Source organism: Phocoena sinus, chromosome 16 (assembly GCF_008692025.1).
Source record: "Phocoena sinus isolate mPhoSin1 chromosome 16, mPhoSin1.pri, whole genome shotgun sequence".
NCBI lineage: Eukaryota > Metazoa > Chordata > Mammalia > Artiodactyla > Phocoenidae > Phocoena > Phocoena sinus.
The window spans coordinates 52,386,998-52,408,010 of record NC_045778.1 but is presented as its reverse complement, the minus strand read 5'-3'; the positions used below and the strand labels follow the sequence as shown (position 1 = coordinate 52,408,010).

Sequence of the window (21,013 nt, the reverse complement as noted above, 5' to 3'; positions counted from 1 at the left end):
TCCACATGTGGCTAGAATAGGAGAACCAGGGCTGCAAATTCCAGGTGAGAACAGAGCTTTTTCTCACTTCTCATCTGCCCCATACAGTAATCTTGAGAGGTAACTGGGAAAGCTGAGAGAGAGCAGAGAGTGGTAAGAAATGAAATAAAAGGGAGCTTCATACTAAGTTTAATCACATCTGTGAGTCTATTTGAGGGGTTTCTGTGCCTTATTCAAAGGCTGTGACATTCTCTACTTGAGGTGTATGTTAAGGAGTAAAAAAAAACACCTCCCTGATGTCAAATAAGGAAATGCAGTAGGAATTAAAGCTAGGACATTGGTCCCTGCTTATATTCCTGGGATAAATACACACACAGACACACATACTTCATTTCTTTCCTCTAGAACAATGGATTTCAAACTTCTTTTAACCTTGGAATTCTCGGTACAAATGGAGGGCCAATATATAAAGTACATAAAAGAGCAAATCTTCAGTGGCAGTGGTTACTGTCTTCTCTTCTGTGTCAGCAGCTGAGGCCCCTTGACAGACTCTTATTTTGAAAATCACTACTCTAAGGACATATCTTCATTTCATAATAAAAGCCCCTTAGATTTTAGAGTTTAAAATACATACTCCAGGGCTTCCCTGGTGACACAGTGGTTAAGAATCTGCCTGCCAATGCAGGGGACATGGGTTCAAGCCCTGGTCCAGGAAGATCCCACATGCTGCAGAGCAACTAAGCCCGTGCGCCACAACTACTGAGCCTGCGCTCTAGAGCCTATGAGCCGCAGCTGCTGAGCCCATGTGCCACAACTACTGAGCCCGCGCACCTAGAGCCCGTGCTCAACAAAGAGAAGCCATCACAATGAGAAGCCTGCACACTGCAATGAAGAGTAGCCCATGCTCCACACAGCTAGAGAAAACCCACGCACAGCAACGAAGACTCAGTGCAGCCAAAAATAAAATAAATAAATTAAAAATGGATTTCTATAATAAAATAAAATAAAATACACACTCCATACCAGATAAACTTTGGGACAGAAGTTTGACTAATGCTATGAGGAATATATAGACCTTTTTCAGAATAAAGGAAGCTCAAGTCTGCTGGGTTGGTGTAAACAGTACAATTTTTACACTTGGACCCCCCCCAACACATACACACACACACACACACACACACACACACACCTGGACGTAGCTAGCTCCTCCCATAATTAACTCACCTTGTGGGAGTTCAGAAAACAGGCAGCATAGACAAGGATGGTGCAGAAAATACAACAGAAGCAACAGACATATGGATCATTGAGAGCTGGATGTTTAGGTCAAAAGGATGTGCTTTTTCTAGTCCGGAGACCCTTCTGAGTTTTCAAGAATATTCCCATGAATTTAAATGTGTAGGGACAGTGCCTGCAGTCTGTAAAATTTTTTTTTGTTGGTTGCCATAGGGATAGATTAATTTTCTGACAAATTGAAAACCAAAACAAACAATATTTTGGGAATAACTTCACAGACAGTTGCATTTTCTGGTATGCTTTCCCACTACAATATATTGATTTATTTAGCATTTAGTGAAGCAATTAGATAGTTTTCCCATGGGAAAATCTAATTTTAGTAGAGGTAGGTCAGACTAACCAGGATCTAAAAGCTATGGGTCTCAAACAACTACTTTTTAAATTTTGCCTAGAATAAAGGTTAAGTGTAGATGCGGGGTGGGGGGGAAGAAACAAAAAGAAGTAAAGAAAACAACTGTATGTATAGGTGGTTTTCCCACACATCATGCTTCCTCACATTTCACAATTAATAGTGTATAAGTTCTTCAAAGGAGTCTGGGGTCAGGCTTTTGTGACTTTGGGGGTTACATAAATAAGGTTTAATGAAAACCATATTCCAAGTGAAATTCTCAGTACCTGGCTGTAGAGTTCTACTGAGGATTCTCCTTTGAGTTGATGGCCTGTGAGGTAGGTATTGTGTGAAGATTCAATGTAATAATAGGAGAGGGGCAGTTGCAATTCTTTAATGTTCTCCTGCGATTCATCATTTTTCGAGGCAAAATTATCTTTATCCATCAGAAACCTAGAGGAAACAAAGTTTCTTAGAATTGCATGGGAAAAATATATACTCTTTTTTTAAAAAAATGGACTATAGTTGACTTACAATATTATATTAGTTTCAGGTATACAACATATTGATTCAGTATTTTTATATATTATACTCCATATAAAGTTATTATAAAACAATGGCTATATTCCCTGTGCTGTACATTACTTCCTTGTATCATATTTATTTTACACCTTGTAGTTTGTATCTCTTAATCCACTTCCCCTATCTTGCCCCTCTGTCAAACCCTCTCTCCACTGGTAACCACTAGTTTGTTCTCTGCATTTGTAAGTCTGTTTGAAAAATGTATGCTCTTAAGTGATAGGCAAAGATTTTTTAAAAGTTACCTTGCAAATCCTTCAAACGACATTAGGCCCTGATGACACATACTAACACTAGGCTCGAACTTCTGCAAGGGATACAAAAAGAGTGTTATTTAAGTAAAGGAAACTAAAGGGAAAAACCACCACATCATTTTTTAAAACTGTTCTGTTTTCATCAGGAAACATCTAAACCAAATATTTAAACTAATTTAGTTATGCAGTGGTAAGGTGTAGTTTTTTAGTCTAAAAGAAAACATTAATTATGTGTGAGTTTATTATACGAAGCATATTTATTTAAGAGAAAAAAGGAGAGTGGGAGAAAAGAATAAGACTGATTTATATGAAAACAAACGATATCGGTTTATCCAGGTGAAGATGGGGATCATAACGGCAGCTACCATAGAGTTGGTGGGAGGTGAAATGAGAGAATCCACACGGAATCCTCGGCACAGTGCTTGCGCTCCATCATATTATAGTGAGCACACAATCTTGTGATCGTAACCTTACATTTTTAGCATTGCCAGTGATCAAGTCCAGTTGCTGGCCAGCTAGTCCACTGATTCCCAATCAGCTGACAAGGCAGGCTGAAAACCTAGACTAATTCTGCTGCATGTGGCGCAGCCACAAGGAACTATCTTGCCGCCCCCTAGCTCCTGCCGCCCCCTAGCGGAAGCCATCACCGCCTCTCGCCTGGGTTACTGTGACAGCTTCCTACCCGGTCTCTCTGCTTTCCTCCTTCCCTAGCACAGTTTATACTGCAGTGGGGCCAGGGTGACCTCTTAAAAACACAAATCAAATCATGTTACTGCCCTGCTCAAAAGTCTCCAATAGCTTCCCATCTCACATGGACTCGAGTCAAATTCCTTCCCATGGCCTAAAATACCTGGATGATTCGGCCCCTGCCCACCTGTCTGAAATCATGTCAGCTATTGTCCCTCTGGCATTTGTTATTCCTCACAGACTCCAAGCTCGCTCCTGCTTGCTACTCCCTGTCTGGAATGCTCTTTCCTCAGACCTTCACATGGCTTATGCATTCAGGGCTCAGCCCAAGTGTCACCTCCCCACAGTGGCCTTTGCTTACTCCTCTCAGCCCTCCTGCATCACTCCATCCCCTTACTCTGCTCAATTTTTTCAGAACCCATTATTACCTGAAATTACTTTATATTTTTATTCATTTATTGTCTGCCACACCCACTAGAATGGAACTAGTATATTTCCAGGTCCTGGAACAGAGCCAGGTCCATAGTACAAGCTAATAAACATTTGTTAAACAATCAAAGTGGTTGACAACCTAACTACTAATTCTACTGCATGTGCTAGAACTACAAGAAGCGATCATGTACTGATTCCTTACAGTAGTCACTGAGTAAGAGAAGGCTTAGGACCTATGTTAATCATATGTTAAATAAGAACACATATATTTGGTATTTAAAAAAAAAAAACCCAACCCTCTATTTCGGCCCTAGACTTAAAGGTGTTAGAAGGAAATATAGAAAGAGTAAATGTTTACAGAAAATAATTAGCATAGTTAGAGGCTTTACACATTTGCTTGCATATCAAATGGGTACAAACCTGGATGATGCTGAGGATTTCATCATAAGTGTAGTGTTCTCCTTGGCAATTCACTAGGAAGTCATTGAGCTGGAGGATGCCAACTCCAAATACGCCCAGGGATGTGCTCTCCACCCCAGTGCCATTTGTCACGATACTTGCAGCAGCAATGGCATCAGATATCTGCCTCTGGTTGTCAGACAGCTGCTGTTTACTCTTAATGAATAACCCCAAATCGGAGACATTTCTGGTCAACAAATCTGAAAGAGAACCACCCACAGAACACGGACAGGCTAGCCAGCGTCTTTTATAAAGTTCATTTTGGAGATAATGGTGTTGTGGAAATATTAAGCTGGAGAAACTCTTCACTAATCTGTCTAAACAAGCCATCAAACTCAGTGGAGTTTGATGGAATATAGTTGAAGGAATAAAGTTCACATAGTTGAAGGAATAAACAAAAATCAATCAATGAATAAATAAAAGAAACTAAGAGAGAGTGAGGTCAAAGATTTTGAAAGCCCATAAGATTAAGTATTAGATGGAAACTAAATGTAAATTTATTTGGGGACTTCAGGCTGTATTCAGTCTTTGGTTTTTGAGACCAGCTACTTCTACATCTTTATGTTTGCAGAAATGGAAGACATACCCTTAAGATTACAGTTTTTTCTGTACTTTAAAAGTGTAACTGTAAACATTTGTGTGCAGGTTTCTGTGTGAACACAAGTTTTCAGCTCATTTGGGTAAACGCCAAGGAGTACAACTGCTGGATCATACGATAAGAGTCCGTTTAGTTTTGTAGGAAACTGACAAATTCTCTTCTGAGGTGGCTGTACCATTTTACATTTTCACCAGCAACGCCCTGATTGCTCCACACGTGCACCCATTTTGGTATGGCCAGTCATTTTCATTCTAACCACCTTGGAGGACAGTCAGTTTCTTGCAGAGCTAAACACAGACTTATCATATGATCCAGCCACTGCATTCCTAGGTGTCTACCCAAGTGAGCTGAAAACTTACCTCCACAAAAACCCTGCACACCAAATATTTATAGCAGCTTTATACATAACTGCTGAAACTTGGAAGCAACCAAGATGTCTTTCAACTGGACAAATATCCATACAACAAAATATTATTCAGCAAAAAAAGAAATGACCTATCAAACTATGAAAAGACATCGAGAAACCTTAAATGCATATTGCTCAGTGAAAGGAGCTAGTGTGAAAAGGCTACATACTATATGATCCCAACTATATGACATTCTGGGAAAGTCAAAACTATGGAGACATGGGCTTCCCTGGTGGCGCAGTGGTTGAGAGTCCGCCTGCCGATGCGGGGGACACGGGTTCGTGCCCCGGTCCGGGAAGATTCCCACATGCCGCGGAACGGCTGGGCCCGTGAGCCATGGCTGCTGAGCCCGCGCGTCCGGAGCCTGTGCTCCACAACCGGAGAGGCCACAACAGTGAGAGGCCCACATACCGCAATAAAAAACCAAAACAAAACAAAACAAAAAAACCTAGAATGTACAATACAGTGAACACTAATGTAAATTATGGACTTCAGTTAATATATTAATATTGGCTCAACTGTAACAAATATACCACACTAATACAAGATATTACTAAGGGAGGGAACTGTATGTGTGTGTGGGAGGGTATATGGGAACTCTCTGTACTTTCCCCTCATTTTTCTGTTAACCTAAAACTGTTCTAAAAAATAAAGTCTATTAATTTTATAAAAAGTGTCACTACTGGGCTAGTCCATAGTTATGCACATTTATGACTAAAGTTGAAAAATGTCAATATTTTTAGCATAAGGACAATATGTTTTAAAATAATTAAAAAGCAAATGCGTGAAAGAGGACGGTTTTTTTTTTGGTTTTGCTTTTTAGTGTTTATAGTTTCCAGCAAGAACAGAAGAGAAAAATAATAGGCTTAAAATGCATGGGTGGTTATGGTAATGATGGTGGTGGTGAGTGGGATCGAGGAACTAGACATTCTGGTTTACATATTAGGAAAAATGTCCTGGATGTTCAGACAGAAGTGCTCTGCTGAGGTCACGAAAAACTCTCCTGTCAAAGGGCAGACAACTTCCACCCTGGGGTTGAGTACCCACCCACCTGGAGGCACAGAAGAGACTGGTGGTTCCCAACTGGGATATGCCACATACCTTGTGGACTTTTGGAAGTCAGTGGGAAAGGTTTTTAGTTGTCAGAATGACTGGTATTCTGGAATCCACGGACAGACCCACACAGTGATGAATTTCCTTGTCCAAAATGCTAGTGATACCCTATCCCCTGACACCTCCATTAGAAAGATAATTCTCTAAGCATTTCACAATGCTCCAGGTAGCAGCATGCCATGTGGGACAGGCTAAGGGCTTGTGTGATTGGATCTCTAACTTTCATTTTTAGGTAGAAAGGTCTCAAAGGGAAATATTAAATTCTCGCACAAACCTAGGTCAGGCTGAAGACCACTGGTGTTTTCGTCAATGGTCAGGTTGGTGTAGAGGGGGGCCGCTGTGGAGCCGGCTCGGTCGCAGGGTACGGCATAGATGTCAAAGAGATCCTTCAGGTCCTTGCGGCTCCTCACACTGGGTGCGGGATGGAGAACATCTCACCTTTGGCATTGTTATAACAAGGTAAGGGTCAGACAAGAAAGGCTAAGAAGAAACCCAGCCATACCTGAATGATTTGAACAGCTCAACAAACTCCACAAAACTCATGCTGCTGTCTGAAACCATGAAGCTCTGAAAGCCCTTCATTCCTCCTTTGATCCGCCCATGCCAGCTGCTGCTGCTCCAAGCACTGCAACAAAGACATGGCCTTAATGGGCAGAACCGGGACCAGTTTTGTCATTCTGCCCCAAGAGACATACTCTGATTAGCAACATGAACAAAAACATGGACTGCAAGTCATTGAAGGTTTAGGTTCTTTTCTTTTCTTTCTAAGCATTGTTTTAATCACGTACATCTTTTCATTTCTCTCCAAATTAATCCACATTGCATCGGAGGAAGTAAAACTTTATACACTGAAACCACTTCATGTTTATAGCTTATTTAATAAGGGCACAAAGTTGAGGTTAATATCCCTCTACTAATCATAACAGTTCTTTGAAATCTCAGGTCAATGGGAGAAAAAAAACACATAAATTCAGTGGTTTTGAAGAAAAGTCATTTTAAAAAAGAGCTCCAAATTACTCAGTCATGACTTAGGGAAGATTATGCATGTTCTTTCCCATATTCTAAAATATAGAAACACATTTGAGAAGAAAATCTTGAATGTATTAAGGTCTTCTCTTTTTCCTTCCTTAACCAGTTCTTAGATGAAAACAAGGATGGGCTTTTAATGTTAATGGAAAATGTGAGTCACAAAAATATTAAGGATGGAAAGAAGCCAACTCTGCCTAGAATTATATTTGCACCTACCAAGGCTGGATGTATTTAATATAAAAATATCAGTCAACTGGGTCAAAAATTCAGTCTAGCTGTTTCACAATATTTTTTTAATTTTCTACACTGGTTCCCTGAGAGGAGAGTATGAGAAATGTTTTGACTGGTTTTTGGTCAAATCAATGACTAGGATCTTTTTTTTTTTTTTTTCATTTTTGCTTTTGTCTCTTATTTTTTACTTTCGAAATATTTCAAATATGTAAGAAAGTAGAGAGAATACTATAATGAATAGCTAGTTTGTCCTCAATCCTGCCAATAGTGTTTATTCATGAAAAATTATTTTGTGTTGACATCAGAAGGTCACCTCCATTAATGGAAGAGTAATACAAATGGATAGATTTATTGTACTTTGTAGGCTTGGGTTATTGATCGCCAATGTGGTATGGGAAACAGAGGGTGGAGGTTCAGGAAGAGGAAAAAGATCCGATAACAAAATGGCTTATCATTTGCATTTAAACAAGTACATTCCCTGCCTTCCTTCCTTCTGGTTCCAGGTTCAGCCTCTGTCTGTAGGCACCCATCTCCCTCTGACTTTAGGAAACTCTATCAGTCCACTTGTTCCCTTCCTAGGGCTCAGTCTTGCTGTCTCCTTGAAGAGCATTCAGGCTGACTTTTCTTCTCCTGTTTTGTCTTCTCTTTCTGGTTTAGAATACTTGGTGGGCACTGCCCCCTGTCCTTCTATGGCAGGGTCCTCTGATCTTGCATCTGGCATGGTAGTTTCTTTACTTTTACCTCTTTGAAAAGATTTTCCTCCTTTACTTTGTCCTTCCTTTTCCTGCTTATGAGTGATTAAAATAAAGGGAAAGACCACTTAATCCAAGTTCTCTGGCTATGTTATTTACCCGGGATACTGTATAGGCTGAAATATAATGTAAAGAATTCTGATTCTTTGTAGCTTTAATTTTGTTACAAAGCTACAAACCGGGCTTCCCTGGTGGCGCAGTGGTTAAGAATCCACCTGCCAATGCAGGGGACACGGGTTCGAGCCCTGGTCCGGGAAGATCCCACATGCCGCGGAGCAACTAAGCCCGCGCACCACAACGACGGAGCCTGCGCTCTAGAGCCCGCGAGCCACAACTACTGAAGCCCGCGGGCCTAGAGCCCATGCTCTGCAACAAGAGAAGCCACCGCAATGGGAAGCCCGCTCACCGCAACAAAGAGTAGCCCCCGCTCTCGCCGCAACGAGAGAAAGCCCGAGCATAGCAACGAAGACCCGAGGCAGGCAAAAATAATAAATAAAATAAATAAATAAAAAAAAAACCCCAAAAAACCCCTACAAACCTTGCAAGAGTGGTATAAAGAATTCCCATGTACCTGTAACTCAGTTTCATCAAGTGTAGAAATTATGTTCATTATCATATTGTGAAAGGATGCTTCCCTTTAAAAGATGAGCCACTGTAGGGTTCTTTTCTGTAGCAAGCTTCCCAGGAAGAGAGGAAGGGGCGAGGAGGTGTGTGTGTGTGTGTGTGCGTGCACACGTGTGCACGCGTGTGTAAAATTAACGTTTCTAAAGCCAATATCTGTACAGACTCATTTCCTTCTCCCATTCCTCTGTTTGACGAAGTAAAGAATGTCTGTCTTATCATAGTTCTGTTGAATCTTTGCATTTCTTAAACTTTAGTATGGGGCTGAGGGAGATGATGTGGCGTTCTGATTCCTTTGAGACTTTCATTTTAATATTATTTCTTCTGAGAGGGTAGCTGTTGTTTCAAATCTGTAATTTGCATGGACCTTACAAAATAATTTACACTAATACCAGCTAAACCTATCTAACTTGCTGTAAGACATTCACTTCTCTAGACGTGTATATCTCATACATGAGAAGAGTGCGAAATATATTTCACCTATTAGCAAAGGGTCAAGCTGCTTACATTAAAACTTAATTTATTCTTCGTTTAGAGCAGTGCTATCCAATAAAACTTTCTGCAATGATAGAAATGTTCTTTATCTGCACTGTTCAGTACAGTAGACACCAGCCACTGGCAGCTGTGGAACACTTTTAATGTGGCTAGCATGACTGAGGAACTGAATTTGAAATTTTATTTAATTTTAATTAATTAAAATTCGAATTTAAATAGCCACTTAACATTTTTTCCCTGTGGCTAGCAGCTGCTATATCAGTACAGATTTAGAGACTCACAGCTCGGATTTTGTTACTGCTACTGATCTTTGTCAAAAAATGAGAAGCAGTTATAGTAATATGAGAAGGTAGGAATACAAAATCAAGAAAATTAGGACCTTTAAAAAAATTGGGGGTTTTCAGTTTTAATGTTATTGTTACGTCAAAATTAGAGAGAGTTTTTCCGTAGAGCACTGGGAGAGGATGCCCTTCTACACAACCTGAAGGGTGTGAAGGGTCCTTCTGTTTTATCATGTTAAGGCCCCACCTGGACGGGCTCTTGTTTGAAGAAGACAGCACAGGGGAGGACACTGGCCTGATGGGAGATGACGTCCCGGCAGCCAAGTTAGGGGACCCAGCCGTGGTCAAAGAGTGGGCTCTTCTGGAAGGGAGAGGGTTAGGAGGGCTCGTGATGGCGTTCGCCTCTGTGAGGGTGAAAGACAGAAAAGAGACCATGACTCCGATTATACTTGCCCTCAGAAATCAAATGAAAACCAAAGATGCTTCTGAATGTCTGAGGAAATCAATCCATGCAGGTAATTAATGTACAAGAAGCATCAAAATATTCTGGTGGGTTCTCAGTCCTGGCTACACATCAGAATCATCTGGGGAGTGGGACTTCACTGGCGGTCTAGTGGTTAGGACTCTGTGTTTCCACTGCTGGGGGCATGGGTTCGGTCCCTGGTTGGGGAACTAAGATCCCACGAGTTGTACAGCCAAATAGATAAATAAATAAACAAATAATGAGTAAATGGTAAAAATTAAAAAAAAAAAACAATCATCTGGGGAACTTAAAAAGTGCATAGATGTCCAGGTCCCAGACAGAGAGTGCCTAAATCAGTTGGGCTGGGGTATGGCATCCAGATATTTTTTAAAAGCTCTGATATCCAGCTAGGGGATAAGAATCACTGGTCTAATCTATCAAATTGTATCTTTTATATCTAATATTCCTTGTCAGTAATGGCAAGTTACTTAATGAAATTTTCTTCTTAATTACACTTATGTTTGCAAACTTGTATTTGCAGAAATACCTCTTGGGTTCCATCATCTAGTGAAACACAAAGGTAAGTATATAATGTGATAAAGAGTTTTGTTAAGAATGCCCACAATATATAAATCACAATTTAAAACCAAATGCATATATTTTCCCATTAAAAATTCTCAGATGTAAAGACGCTGCTTTACCTGATTCTTCTTGTTCATTAACGTCTTGAGGGTCAGAACCACTCCGGCTCCGACACTCTTTGTGCGTTTTGGCTTTGCGGGTGGCCATCTCATCATCGGTGGCCTCTCCACTCTCACCCTGGGAACACAAAACTCACATCGTTTCTCACTCTGTATTTCTCTCCCATCACTGCTTAGTTCAGGTGGGTCCGTATTTTCTCACTGACCCACCTTCGATACCACCTTCACCTGACAAAAATAGTAAAGACCTATGTGAAGGCTGACCAGCTATTCTTGTGTTATATTTATCCCATGTGTTCTTCACTAAAATGCAGCACTCCTCTGGGGAGGGTGACAAGAGGAGGAATAAGACCCCTGGAATCTGTGTAGAGACAGTTATGAAGCAGACAAAGTTCAACTTAGGCATCAACATATGTCTTAGGTCTCCCGTATGCAAAGACTGGGATTCCTTCTAGTTAACCATGAAGAAAATATATTATCATGTTACAGTAAGAATATAAATAATGTAATATATAATATATAGTGATACATATATATCTGGGTAAAAAACAAAACATAAAATTTACCATCTTAACCATTTTTAAGTGTATAGTAGAGTACTGTTAACTCTTTGTACCTTGTGAAACAGATCTCTAGAACTTTCTCATCCTGCAAAACTGAAACTCTTTGAACAGCTCCCCTTTTCCCCTTCCCCTTACCCCCGGGCAACTGCCATTCAGCCCCATCTTTTCCTTGTCTCTGCTCCCATAGCACTTTGCAGACAGCCTGACAGTGACTCTTATTTAGATCTCACTGTGTTTGTTAACATCTCTGTGTCCCTCTACGGACCTTGAATTTTCCCTGGTGCTGACTCAGTTCCTATCACTGGGCCTGGCATCCAGGAGGCAATTGGTAAGCTCTTGGGTTTCATTTGTTTTACACCTCATCTTGTCCCCAAGCCAAATGACCTAAGGTAGTTTATGGTGATGTAGACCATACAATGGTCCTGGAATACTGGGGTTAATGCTTAATAAATAAACTCTACCCTCATAAGGATTTTCTTCTTTTTCTTGGTGGTGCTTATACCCAAGGTGTTGTTTCTCTGCATGTTGGGCTTCTCAGCACTCTTTGCTGATGTCCCGGGACTGGGGTTTCGAGTACTCCATCGTCTGCCGCCAAACAACTCCACAGCGTGAGCCAAAGTTGGGCCTTCATATCGTCCATCCTCCTGTAAAAGAACCACATTCTGAACACATAAGGAAAGAGCGAGCAATGGGGAAGTAAATATATTAACAGCTTCCCGTAAGTTCCCAGAGGTGGAGAATAGGCTGTCACCGAAGAATAACATCTGGCCACGCAAGTGGCTGTTTTCTAACTGTCAGAACTCTCTGTTGGGGATTTCATTGTGTCCCCTGTTGTCCTGGTCACACCCTGCTGAGTTCCAGTGATGTGCTTTAATAGGGCCACGTTCAACTGGGATTAACAAAAAAATTTCCCTTCCCAGTTTCAGAGGTTATGTTCCAGAATTATCACTGCAGGCAAATTCATTAAGATGTACTTTGCAGATCTGGGCTTTGGAGGACTTGGAGGGTGTACATATGTGTACGAATCTATTTAAGTAAAATCAAGTTCTATTTGCTATTGCATCACTCCAGTGTATTTTCACCTAGTTCGATGCTTGGGACAGTCTGACTTGAACTCAGAGTAGGTGGAGTACACAAAATTCACTTTGGAGGGCTCTGGGAACACCTTGAGTAGTTGAGCTGCCAACCTCGTTTTTTTTTCTTTGTTGGATAATTTTTTAATAAAATGAGGTGCACACCACTGATATTAAGAATGGCATATGCGCAAAACAAAACAACCCTTTTTGGCTAATGGCTGGAGAAGGAAGAAAAAGCATGAGAAATGGAGCTGCCATTCTCTTGAGTGACTGATATCCAAGGATAGAGAGCCCAGGGGACTCAGAGCACCATGCATATTATGATGTTGTGAGCAGCAAAAACATACTCAGTGGGTAGGTGATGGTTTACAATAGCTGCTGCTTGTAAGGCAACTCTGTGTAACATGCATTGAGTATCAGTAGGGATTCATTAATCTGTATTGATTAATGAATGAGTAATCCCTCCTGATTAATGATCAGTGGTCAACAATTCTCCTTATAAGTCAGGAAACTCAGTTAATAAAAATACAAAAAGGTCACATATAAATTAAAAACAATACTGATGATATTTCACAGGTTGTAGAAAAGGTACCTCTTAAAATTAATTTCTATTTACTATCTTTACTTTCTGCAAATTTTTAAGGTTAGTCCTCCTTTGCAATTCCAAAGAAGTGCTTGTAAATAGATTTTGCTTTGTTGTAGATAATATGCAAATAATAAAGAGGCTGTACGTGTGTGTACGCGCGCGTGCGCACGCTTGCTCCTTCATCCTAACGTTCAATGACTATCTGATTTTATGACTTGAGTTGTGACCGCCCACTTCCTGCATCCTGTTATGGATCCCAGCATGCTGAGCAACTTGGATACTTGATGATCTTTTGAATGACATTTGATGAAACCTTTTAGTGACCTTTTGTCGTGGATATCTGTGATTTATGCCGGCTTATGGATCATTTCTCTTTTCTCTAACCATACCCCAATTTTATTTGATCTCTTTTTCACTAGATATAGTCTTGGGTCTATCAATCAAAGGGGAACAGCCTCCCTTGATCAACGCTTGGTACAGGATCCAAATAAGCCAATCAGAATTTCTGTCCCTGGAAAATGAATCTTGAATTCAGTGATACAGAGAATGAAAATGCTTGGAGAAGATTTCACCTGGTGCAGGCCTGCTGAAGAGAGTCCCTGATAACAAGTCACTACAACTGACTCCAAAGTGGAATAAACAATTCATGACACAATTTCACAAATAGATTTTAACTACCTTATTGCATAACATACTCTGAAAGAAACCTTGTAAAATTTTTATCTATGGGTTTTAAATAACACATCTTTAAGCATTTAATAGACCCCTTCATTAAAATTTACAAGTTCTGCTCTGCAAAAGACACTGTCAAGAGAGTTAGAAGACAAGCCACAGACTGGGAGAAAATATTTGCAAAGGATTATCTGATGGTCTGTTATCCAAAATATACAAAGAAATCTTAAAACTCTACAATAAGAAAATAAACAACCCGATTAAAAAAATGGGCCAAAGACCCTAACAGACACCTCACCAAAGCAGACATACAGATGGCAAATAATCACATGAAAAGATGTTCCATATCATATGTCATCAGGGAAATGCGAAATGAAACAAGAAACCACTACACATACCTATTAGAATGGCCAAAATTGAGAACACTGACAACACCAAATGCTGGTGAGGTTGTGGAGCAACAGGAACTCTAATCCATTGCTGGTGGAAACGCAAAATCATACAGCCACTTGAGAAGGCAGTTTGGTTTCTTACAAAACTAAACACACTGTTACTGTATGATCCAACAATCACACTCCTTGGTATTTACCCAAATGAGTTGAAAACTTACATCCACACAAGAACTTGACCATGGATGTTTACACCAGCTTTATTCATAATTGTCAAAATTTGAAAGCAACAAAGAAATCCTTTAGTAGGTGAATGAATGAATAATCTGTGGTCCACCCAGACAATGGAATTTCATTCAGAATAAAAAGAAAGCTATTAAGCTACAAGAAGACAGGGAGGAAACTTGCATGCATATTACAAAGTGAAAGAAACCAATCTGAGAAGGCTACATATTGTATGATTCCAACTATATGACATTCTGATAAAGGCAAAACTATGGAGACAATAAAAAGATCAGTGGTTGCAGGGGACTAGGGGAAGGGGTGGGGGTGGAGTGGGAGAAAGAGATAACAGGCAGAGCACACAGGATTTTTAGGGCAGTGAAAATGCTCCATATAAGGGGCTTCCCTAGTGGCGCAGTGGTTGAGAGTCTGCCTGCCAATACAGGGGACACGGGTTCGAGCTCTGGTCTGGGAGGATCCCACATGCTGTGGAGCAACTAGGCCCGTGAGCCACAACTACTGAGCCTGCGCATCTGGAGCCTGTGCTCCGCAACAAGAGAGACCGCGATAGTGAAGGGCCCACGCTCTGCGATGAGGAGTGGCCCCCGCTCGCCGCAACTAGAGAAAGCCCTTGCACAGAAACGAAGACCCAACACAGCAAAAATAAATAAATAAAAAAAAATGTTCCATATAATATTATAGTGATGGATATATGTCAATAAATATTTGCACAAGCCCACAGAACGTACAGCACCAAGAGTGAACTCTAAGGTAAATTATGGACTTTGAGTGATTACAATGTGTCAACATAGGTTCATCCTTTGTAAAGAATGTACCATTCTGGTGAGTGATGTTGATAATGGGGGTGCCATGCAGGCATGGGGGCAGGAAGTTTATGGGAAATCTCTGTACCTTCCTTTCAATTTTATTATAAACCTAAAACTGCTCTAAAAAATAAAATCTTTAATATAAAAATTTAATAGATCCATTACCATGTACATATAAAAGAATCAGCCCCCACTGCTTTGGCTTTTCTAAATTCAGAACAGGTCAACATGTGCCAAGCTTTACTTTTAATGGAAATATTTTAGGCCTGGAAAAGGCAGGATGCTTTCGTTTAATCTTTAAAGGAGACTCTCTGGGAACTAAAATGTAGTTTGAATCTTTCTTTTGTTTTATACAAAACAATAAACTTGTTTAGGATAGGTGAAATATGTCCTATTTTTAATTTGGGAGAAGGACTATTGTGAGTGAAGGTTCATTCTCAGTTTTAGAAAACAGTTCATGTGGAAGTTGAGGATTAGGAAATTAATTCCTTAAAAAATATTCATGCACTTTTAACCCAGCAAATCTTTGCATATGATATCTTAAAGACTGTGAAACTAATCTAATTCTTTAAATAGATCCCATTTTTTCCCTTAAAGATAGCCAGAATCTGTTTCTGTTGCTTACAATCAAAGAAGTTTACTGATAATCCTGTGTATAACCTTCTCAGCTTCCCAGAGATCTTTCCAAGTATATGAGTTCCCAAGCTCTGCCCATGATAACCTTGAGCCAAAGCTCGATACCAGCCTTTCCTCCACACCCCACACGGAATCTCTGCAGAGTTTACTTTCTTTTACTTTCCTGTATTCCTAGGCTTCATTACAAATGTCACTATTTCTTCTTGTCTTTTGCTTTATCTCCTGCTACTATTGCCATTAGATCAATTTACATTTACTAGTACTAAAATACTTATATTTGCAAGTAACCGTGCAAACATTCATCACACAAAAGGACTCTTATGTCAGAAAGATTATTTTCTATATAAGCTCTTCCCAAACTGGGGATAAAGAGATACACTTATAGGGCTGTTAACAGAAGTTTGGAAGAAATCAAGACTTTTCATACATTTCTTTAATTTATAGATACATTTAAGTAGGTTTCGGTTGTACTCTGAGACTTCTCGGAGCTTTAAATGTGCTAAGTCGTATTACAAGTCAGACAAGCGGGGCATTTATGTAGCATGATGCCTGTTTGACCTTTTGTTCTCCAAGTACGAAATTAGCATCTTTTTGATGTTTCCTGAGATCATTTGGGAACTGGTCTATTTGATGGGAAAATGAGTAGTCCGTTGACCTTTTTCACTTTAAAAGAAAGAAAGAAAGAAAGAAATCTTGAGTGTCTAAGACTGTTGCCTGTCTTAGGCAGCTCATGTAGTATATTGTTTTGAGGAATAATGTCACCTGTGTGTTCAGAAGTGACTGAGGTATATTGGAGCTATTTTGCTGTTACACTGTGATGACTTGGTTCCACACGGGGTGGAGCGGTGGGGGCTGGGAGACAGGAAGGGGTGTAGCTGTGTTTGCAACTGTGTAGGACTGAATCTGCTCCAAGTCATTTCCTCTGTCTCTGCTCTCACCTCTTCTCATCAGACCATTGTTCATGGTCTCAGCTGGTGCCTCCTTCAGCACAAACTGAAGGTTACCAGGTTAAATGAGAAACTAAGTAGACCTTATATGTTAATTCAGTTACTTTATGCTATAACATGGGGAGGGAAACAAATGGAGCAAATAAACCACACAGGCTTTGTGACAGTGATTGTCACAAAACCCAAAGATTTTGGTTTATGCCCAGCTTGAATGGATTTTCATGATTCTAGAAGGCTGAGAAATAACTGTAATTGAAAATCAAGGGACTTCCCTGGTGGTGCAGTGGTTAAGAATCTACCTGCCAATGCAGGGGACACCGGTTTGAGCCCTGGTCAGGGAGGATCCCACATGCTGCAGAGCACTTGAGCCCGTGTGCCACAACTACTGAGCCTGTGCTCTAGAGCCCGCGAGCCACAACTTCTGAGCCCGTGTGCCTAGAGCCCGTGCTCTGCAACAAGAGAAGCCACTGCAATGAGAAGTCTGTGCACCGCAACGAAGAGCAGTCCTCGCTTGCTGCAACTAGAGAAAGCTCGCGTGCAGCAACAAAGACCCAATGCAGCCAAAAATATAAACAAATAAATAAATAAATTTATGAAAAAAAAAAGAAAATCAATATTGATAATAGCTCCTGAAGACCTTTCTTCCAAGCAGCTGGCAGCACTGAGAGCTCCCTGTGGAAGAGACAGGAAGCAGGTATTTTGGTTTCCATTTTAGCTGAGTTAACTGAAACTGGCTTTGCGCAGTGCAGCATCATCGTGTATACAGGTCTATGTGCTTATTAAGGCATTCATCAAGTTAGTTATTCAGGATAGGATCTCTATCACAAGTACTGCATGGATGTGGGAAAAGGGGAAAGAAGGGGTCCTGTATGTGCCTCTACTAACATTCCAGAGAGGAAGATGTTTTTACTTGTCAGAAACATGTTAGCACTGTGAAAAGTGCATGAAATCAGTCATTTGAGTAATTTCAATCATACTTCTATTTGTTCTGGGACACTAGCAGAAAAGATAATTCCCCCCCTCCCCAATAGATAGAAAAGCATAGCAAAGAAAAACCGAATACTTTGTACAACTCATTTGACAACACCACCAACAGTGTCACCTTGTAGTGGGCTTTATGACTCAGTTTCTGAGCAGTCTCTGCCCTCCTTCCTCCACAAGTGTGCTACTCTGGTTATGCCTGTGTCTCTTCTCACCACCTCATTCAGCCCAGGCCTCCTGCCACCCTTAGCTGGAGTGTCAAAGTACCTGATAATTTAGGGTTAATGAAAAACTCGCTCAGTTTAACCTGCGACTATGAGAAACCGCCTCCTAAGAGCTGCTGCCACTACAAATCTGGTTTGGAAGAACTCTAGGTAGAGTTTATCTCACATTTGGGAAAGTTTCTTTTAACCTTAAAAGTCCTACAGTTCAGCAGCAATACACAGTAAGTTAAATAACCCTCCTAGGGTCACGGAGCACATTAGAAGGTGAAACAGGATTTCAATTTCCAAAGTGAAGGTTTCCAATGTATCAGCTAGTCCCTAATTAATAATAAAAGCATTCATATACAATGCTTTCCATTTTCACTTTGAGTAAGTGAAAACGCTTATATTAACTTGTTTCTTTCCAGATGTGAGACGTACAATGACCAGTCACTGTTTTCGTACAAAATAATAATAGGACCTACTATGAGCCAGACACTTTTCTTTATACCTATGAATTTACACTATGGCTTTACACATATTAACTCAGTTAAAGCTCACAGTCACCCTATGGACAGGTATCATTATTATTCTCACTTTATAGATGAGAAACTGAGGCACAGAGACTTTAAATAAAAGCTGTTCCATATCACTCAGGTAGGAAGTGACAGAGCTGGGAGAATGAACCTTGGTGGTCTAGTTGTCCAGTGTGCTTTTATAACAATTATAGCTGGAGAATTATACCACTGAGGAGAGAGGGAAGGCTGTACCCCTTACCTGGTAGAGGCTGACGTATTGTTTCCGCAGCCACTGCTGTCTTTGGTCAGGGAACTTCCTCATCTTTCTCACAGCTCTCGTGAGTTCCAACAATCCACTGAAGAGCATTTTAGCTGTGTGCTTTGGTGCCACAAAGTGCAATAACCTATTGTCCGTGGTCTGAAGCCCGTAGAGCAGTGTCACACCAGTCTCTGAGAGAGACATGTTACTCAGTTTGTTCTGGACACACACAGTGTGTATATCAATGCTAGGGTGTCCCATGTACACAGCCTTTGCTGAAAACATATCCAAGACCCCCTCTGCCAGGCCACTTAATCCAGCATTGCCCAGCAATGGGAATTTGCCAGGCTCGGATGTGTTACTAAGCACACCAAGTTTTGCTTTAGCACTGGCTGGGGAAGCAGTGGTGGGCTTTATCCAGGTCAAGGTGCTATTGTCAGGCTGAAGCTGGAGGAAGCAGCGGGCAGAGAGGTGCATGTCCTGGTCATAGTGGATGACCGTGGCCCCCTGCAGCAGGAACTGGTGCACATCAGCTTGGATGGACAGCACGTACCACGGGATGAGCTCTGTCCCATGGTCAAAGGCCTTCTGTGGCTCTTCTGTTCCATGAGGGTCGCATTCTTGGGGCTCCTCAAAGATGTCATTTTCAGAATCCAACAAATCTCCAATTATAAACCTGATAGAAAGGGATACAAATTTGGTCTGTCTTATAATCAGAAGTGAGAACAACAAAAAGCTTTCACTGACACTGGACACCATTTTTAATTCCACTAATTCAAATAAGCATAGAAAATATAAAATGCTAAAAGTCACAGAGTAATCTTTTTAGCTGTATTTGAAAACCTTATATTTAACAATATGTCTGACCAAAGGCTTAAAGAAAGGAACTACTAGATCAGTTACTGCATTTTTAAAGATTTTTTTTGATGTGGACCATTTTTAAAGTCTTTATTGAATCTGTTACACTATTCTTCTGTTTTATATTTTGGTTTTTTGGCTGCGAGGCATGTGGGATCTTAGCTCCCTGACCAGGGATTGAACCCGCACCCTCTGCATTGGAAGGCGAAGTCTTAACCACTGGACCGCCAGGGAAGTCCCCAGTTATTGCATTTTTAATGTAAACAACGATAATCTTCATTATTTATTAGTTTTTCCTTTTGTGTCAGGAACTGTGTTAAACACATACATTTTTGCACTTTATTTGACCTACTTGCAAAGTAAGTTTTCTTATTTTTTTTTTAACCTATGGGGAAACTGAGGTTCAGAAGGGATGAGTAACTGCTCCAGGTTACCCAACTCAGAAGAGACCTACCCAAGGCAGGATTCTGGTCTGTCTGACCCTTTAGCCTGGGCTATTCATTACTAGGTGCGTTGCCTTCTACTTGGTCATAACAAAATACAATGGGGTTAAAATAGGCAAAACAAGACTTAATAAGTGGGCCTGCGAAGTGCCTCTGCTAAAAATAAAATACAGTTAGTTCAAAGGCACTCATTGGGAAATACTGTCATGGTACCAGATGAGCAAGAACAGCCCTCCTTGACTCAACCTTAGATTTTCACTGTGTGTGTGTGTGCGCCTGTGTGTGCACATAAAGGACTTGTCTGCTTGGACAGTTTAGCACGTTGCCTTCCCTGAGTCAGGAACCTGGATTACCAGGGCCAGAAGGATCTTAGGGGGAAGGCAAGGGAGCCTTTATTGCCTCCTTTCTATTTGGCCACTTGGTAGGAACATGCCTAAGAGAGACTCATTCTCTTCGAAGCATGAGGAATTGTTACTAAGATCAAGCTTTCTGCTGTTTGATCCATAGATATCACTAGCAAAGTGGTGGATAAAACTGAGAAGGAGTTGGGTCCATACATCCCTGGGAAGGAATGTTCCCATCATCTTGAGGCAGTCGGGCAGCCGACTGCCTCTTGGCAAGGCATGAACAGCAGCCCTGGGCTTCTCGGACTCTCAGGCTAGCTCCTGGTCCCTGAGCAAGATCCCACTACTGCTTTCAAACAGCAAGAGCTTCTTCTTCCTTGCCCCACATAAATAGATATTCCTAAGAAAGAAAAGAAATCCACAAGGGATCTCACAAACCTGATGGTCAGAATATCCTTTTCAAATCACCCACACTGGAAACACTGGAAACAACCCAAATGTCCAGCAACAATAAAATGTATAAATAAAATTTGAAGTAATTCATACAACACAATCCTGCACAGCAATGAAAATGAACATGCAATGGCTGGCTGCCTGCAACAACATGGACAAATCTTAAGCAAGACATACAGGCATATATACTGTATGATTACATTAATATAAATTTCAAAACCAGGGAAAACTATACTATATTGTTTAGAGAGACACAATAGTGGTAAAATTATAAAGAAAAGCAGGATGTACTATCATACAATCACAGCAGTGAACTCTTCTTTAGGGAGAGAGG

General features: G+C 40.7%; 1 protein-coding gene across 3 annotated transcripts in view; it reads right to left on the bottom strand.

The window, feature by feature from the left end:
• PLCE1 (phospholipase C epsilon 1) overlaps window positions 1-21,013 on the bottom strand; it is a 312,758-nt gene that overhangs the window by 50,277 nt on the left and 241,468 nt on the right. For all 3 annotated transcript variants that reach the window (XR_004346085.1, XM_032607439.1, XM_032607440.1), the window contains 9 exons: window positions 18,582-19,257; window positions 11,727-11,909; window positions 10,703-10,820; window positions 9,786-9,942; window positions 6,632-6,754; window positions 6,404-6,540; window positions 3,973-4,211; window positions 2,425-2,486; window positions 1,888-2,053 (listed from right to left, as the gene is read on the bottom strand). Coding sequence is in view for 2 of the 3 variants with exons in the window: in XM_032607439.1 (XP_032463330.1) it covers window positions 1,888-2,053; window positions 2,425-2,486; window positions 3,973-4,211; window positions 6,404-6,540; window positions 6,632-6,754; window positions 9,786-9,942; window positions 10,703-10,820; window positions 11,727-11,909; window positions 18,582-19,257 (1,861 nt within the window). In the remaining variant the exon portion in view is untranslated. The remainder of the gene's footprint in view (window positions 1-1,887; window positions 2,054-2,424; window positions 2,487-3,972; window positions 4,212-6,403; window positions 6,541-6,631; window positions 6,755-9,785; window positions 9,943-10,702; window positions 10,821-11,726; window positions 11,910-18,581; window positions 19,258-21,013) is intronic.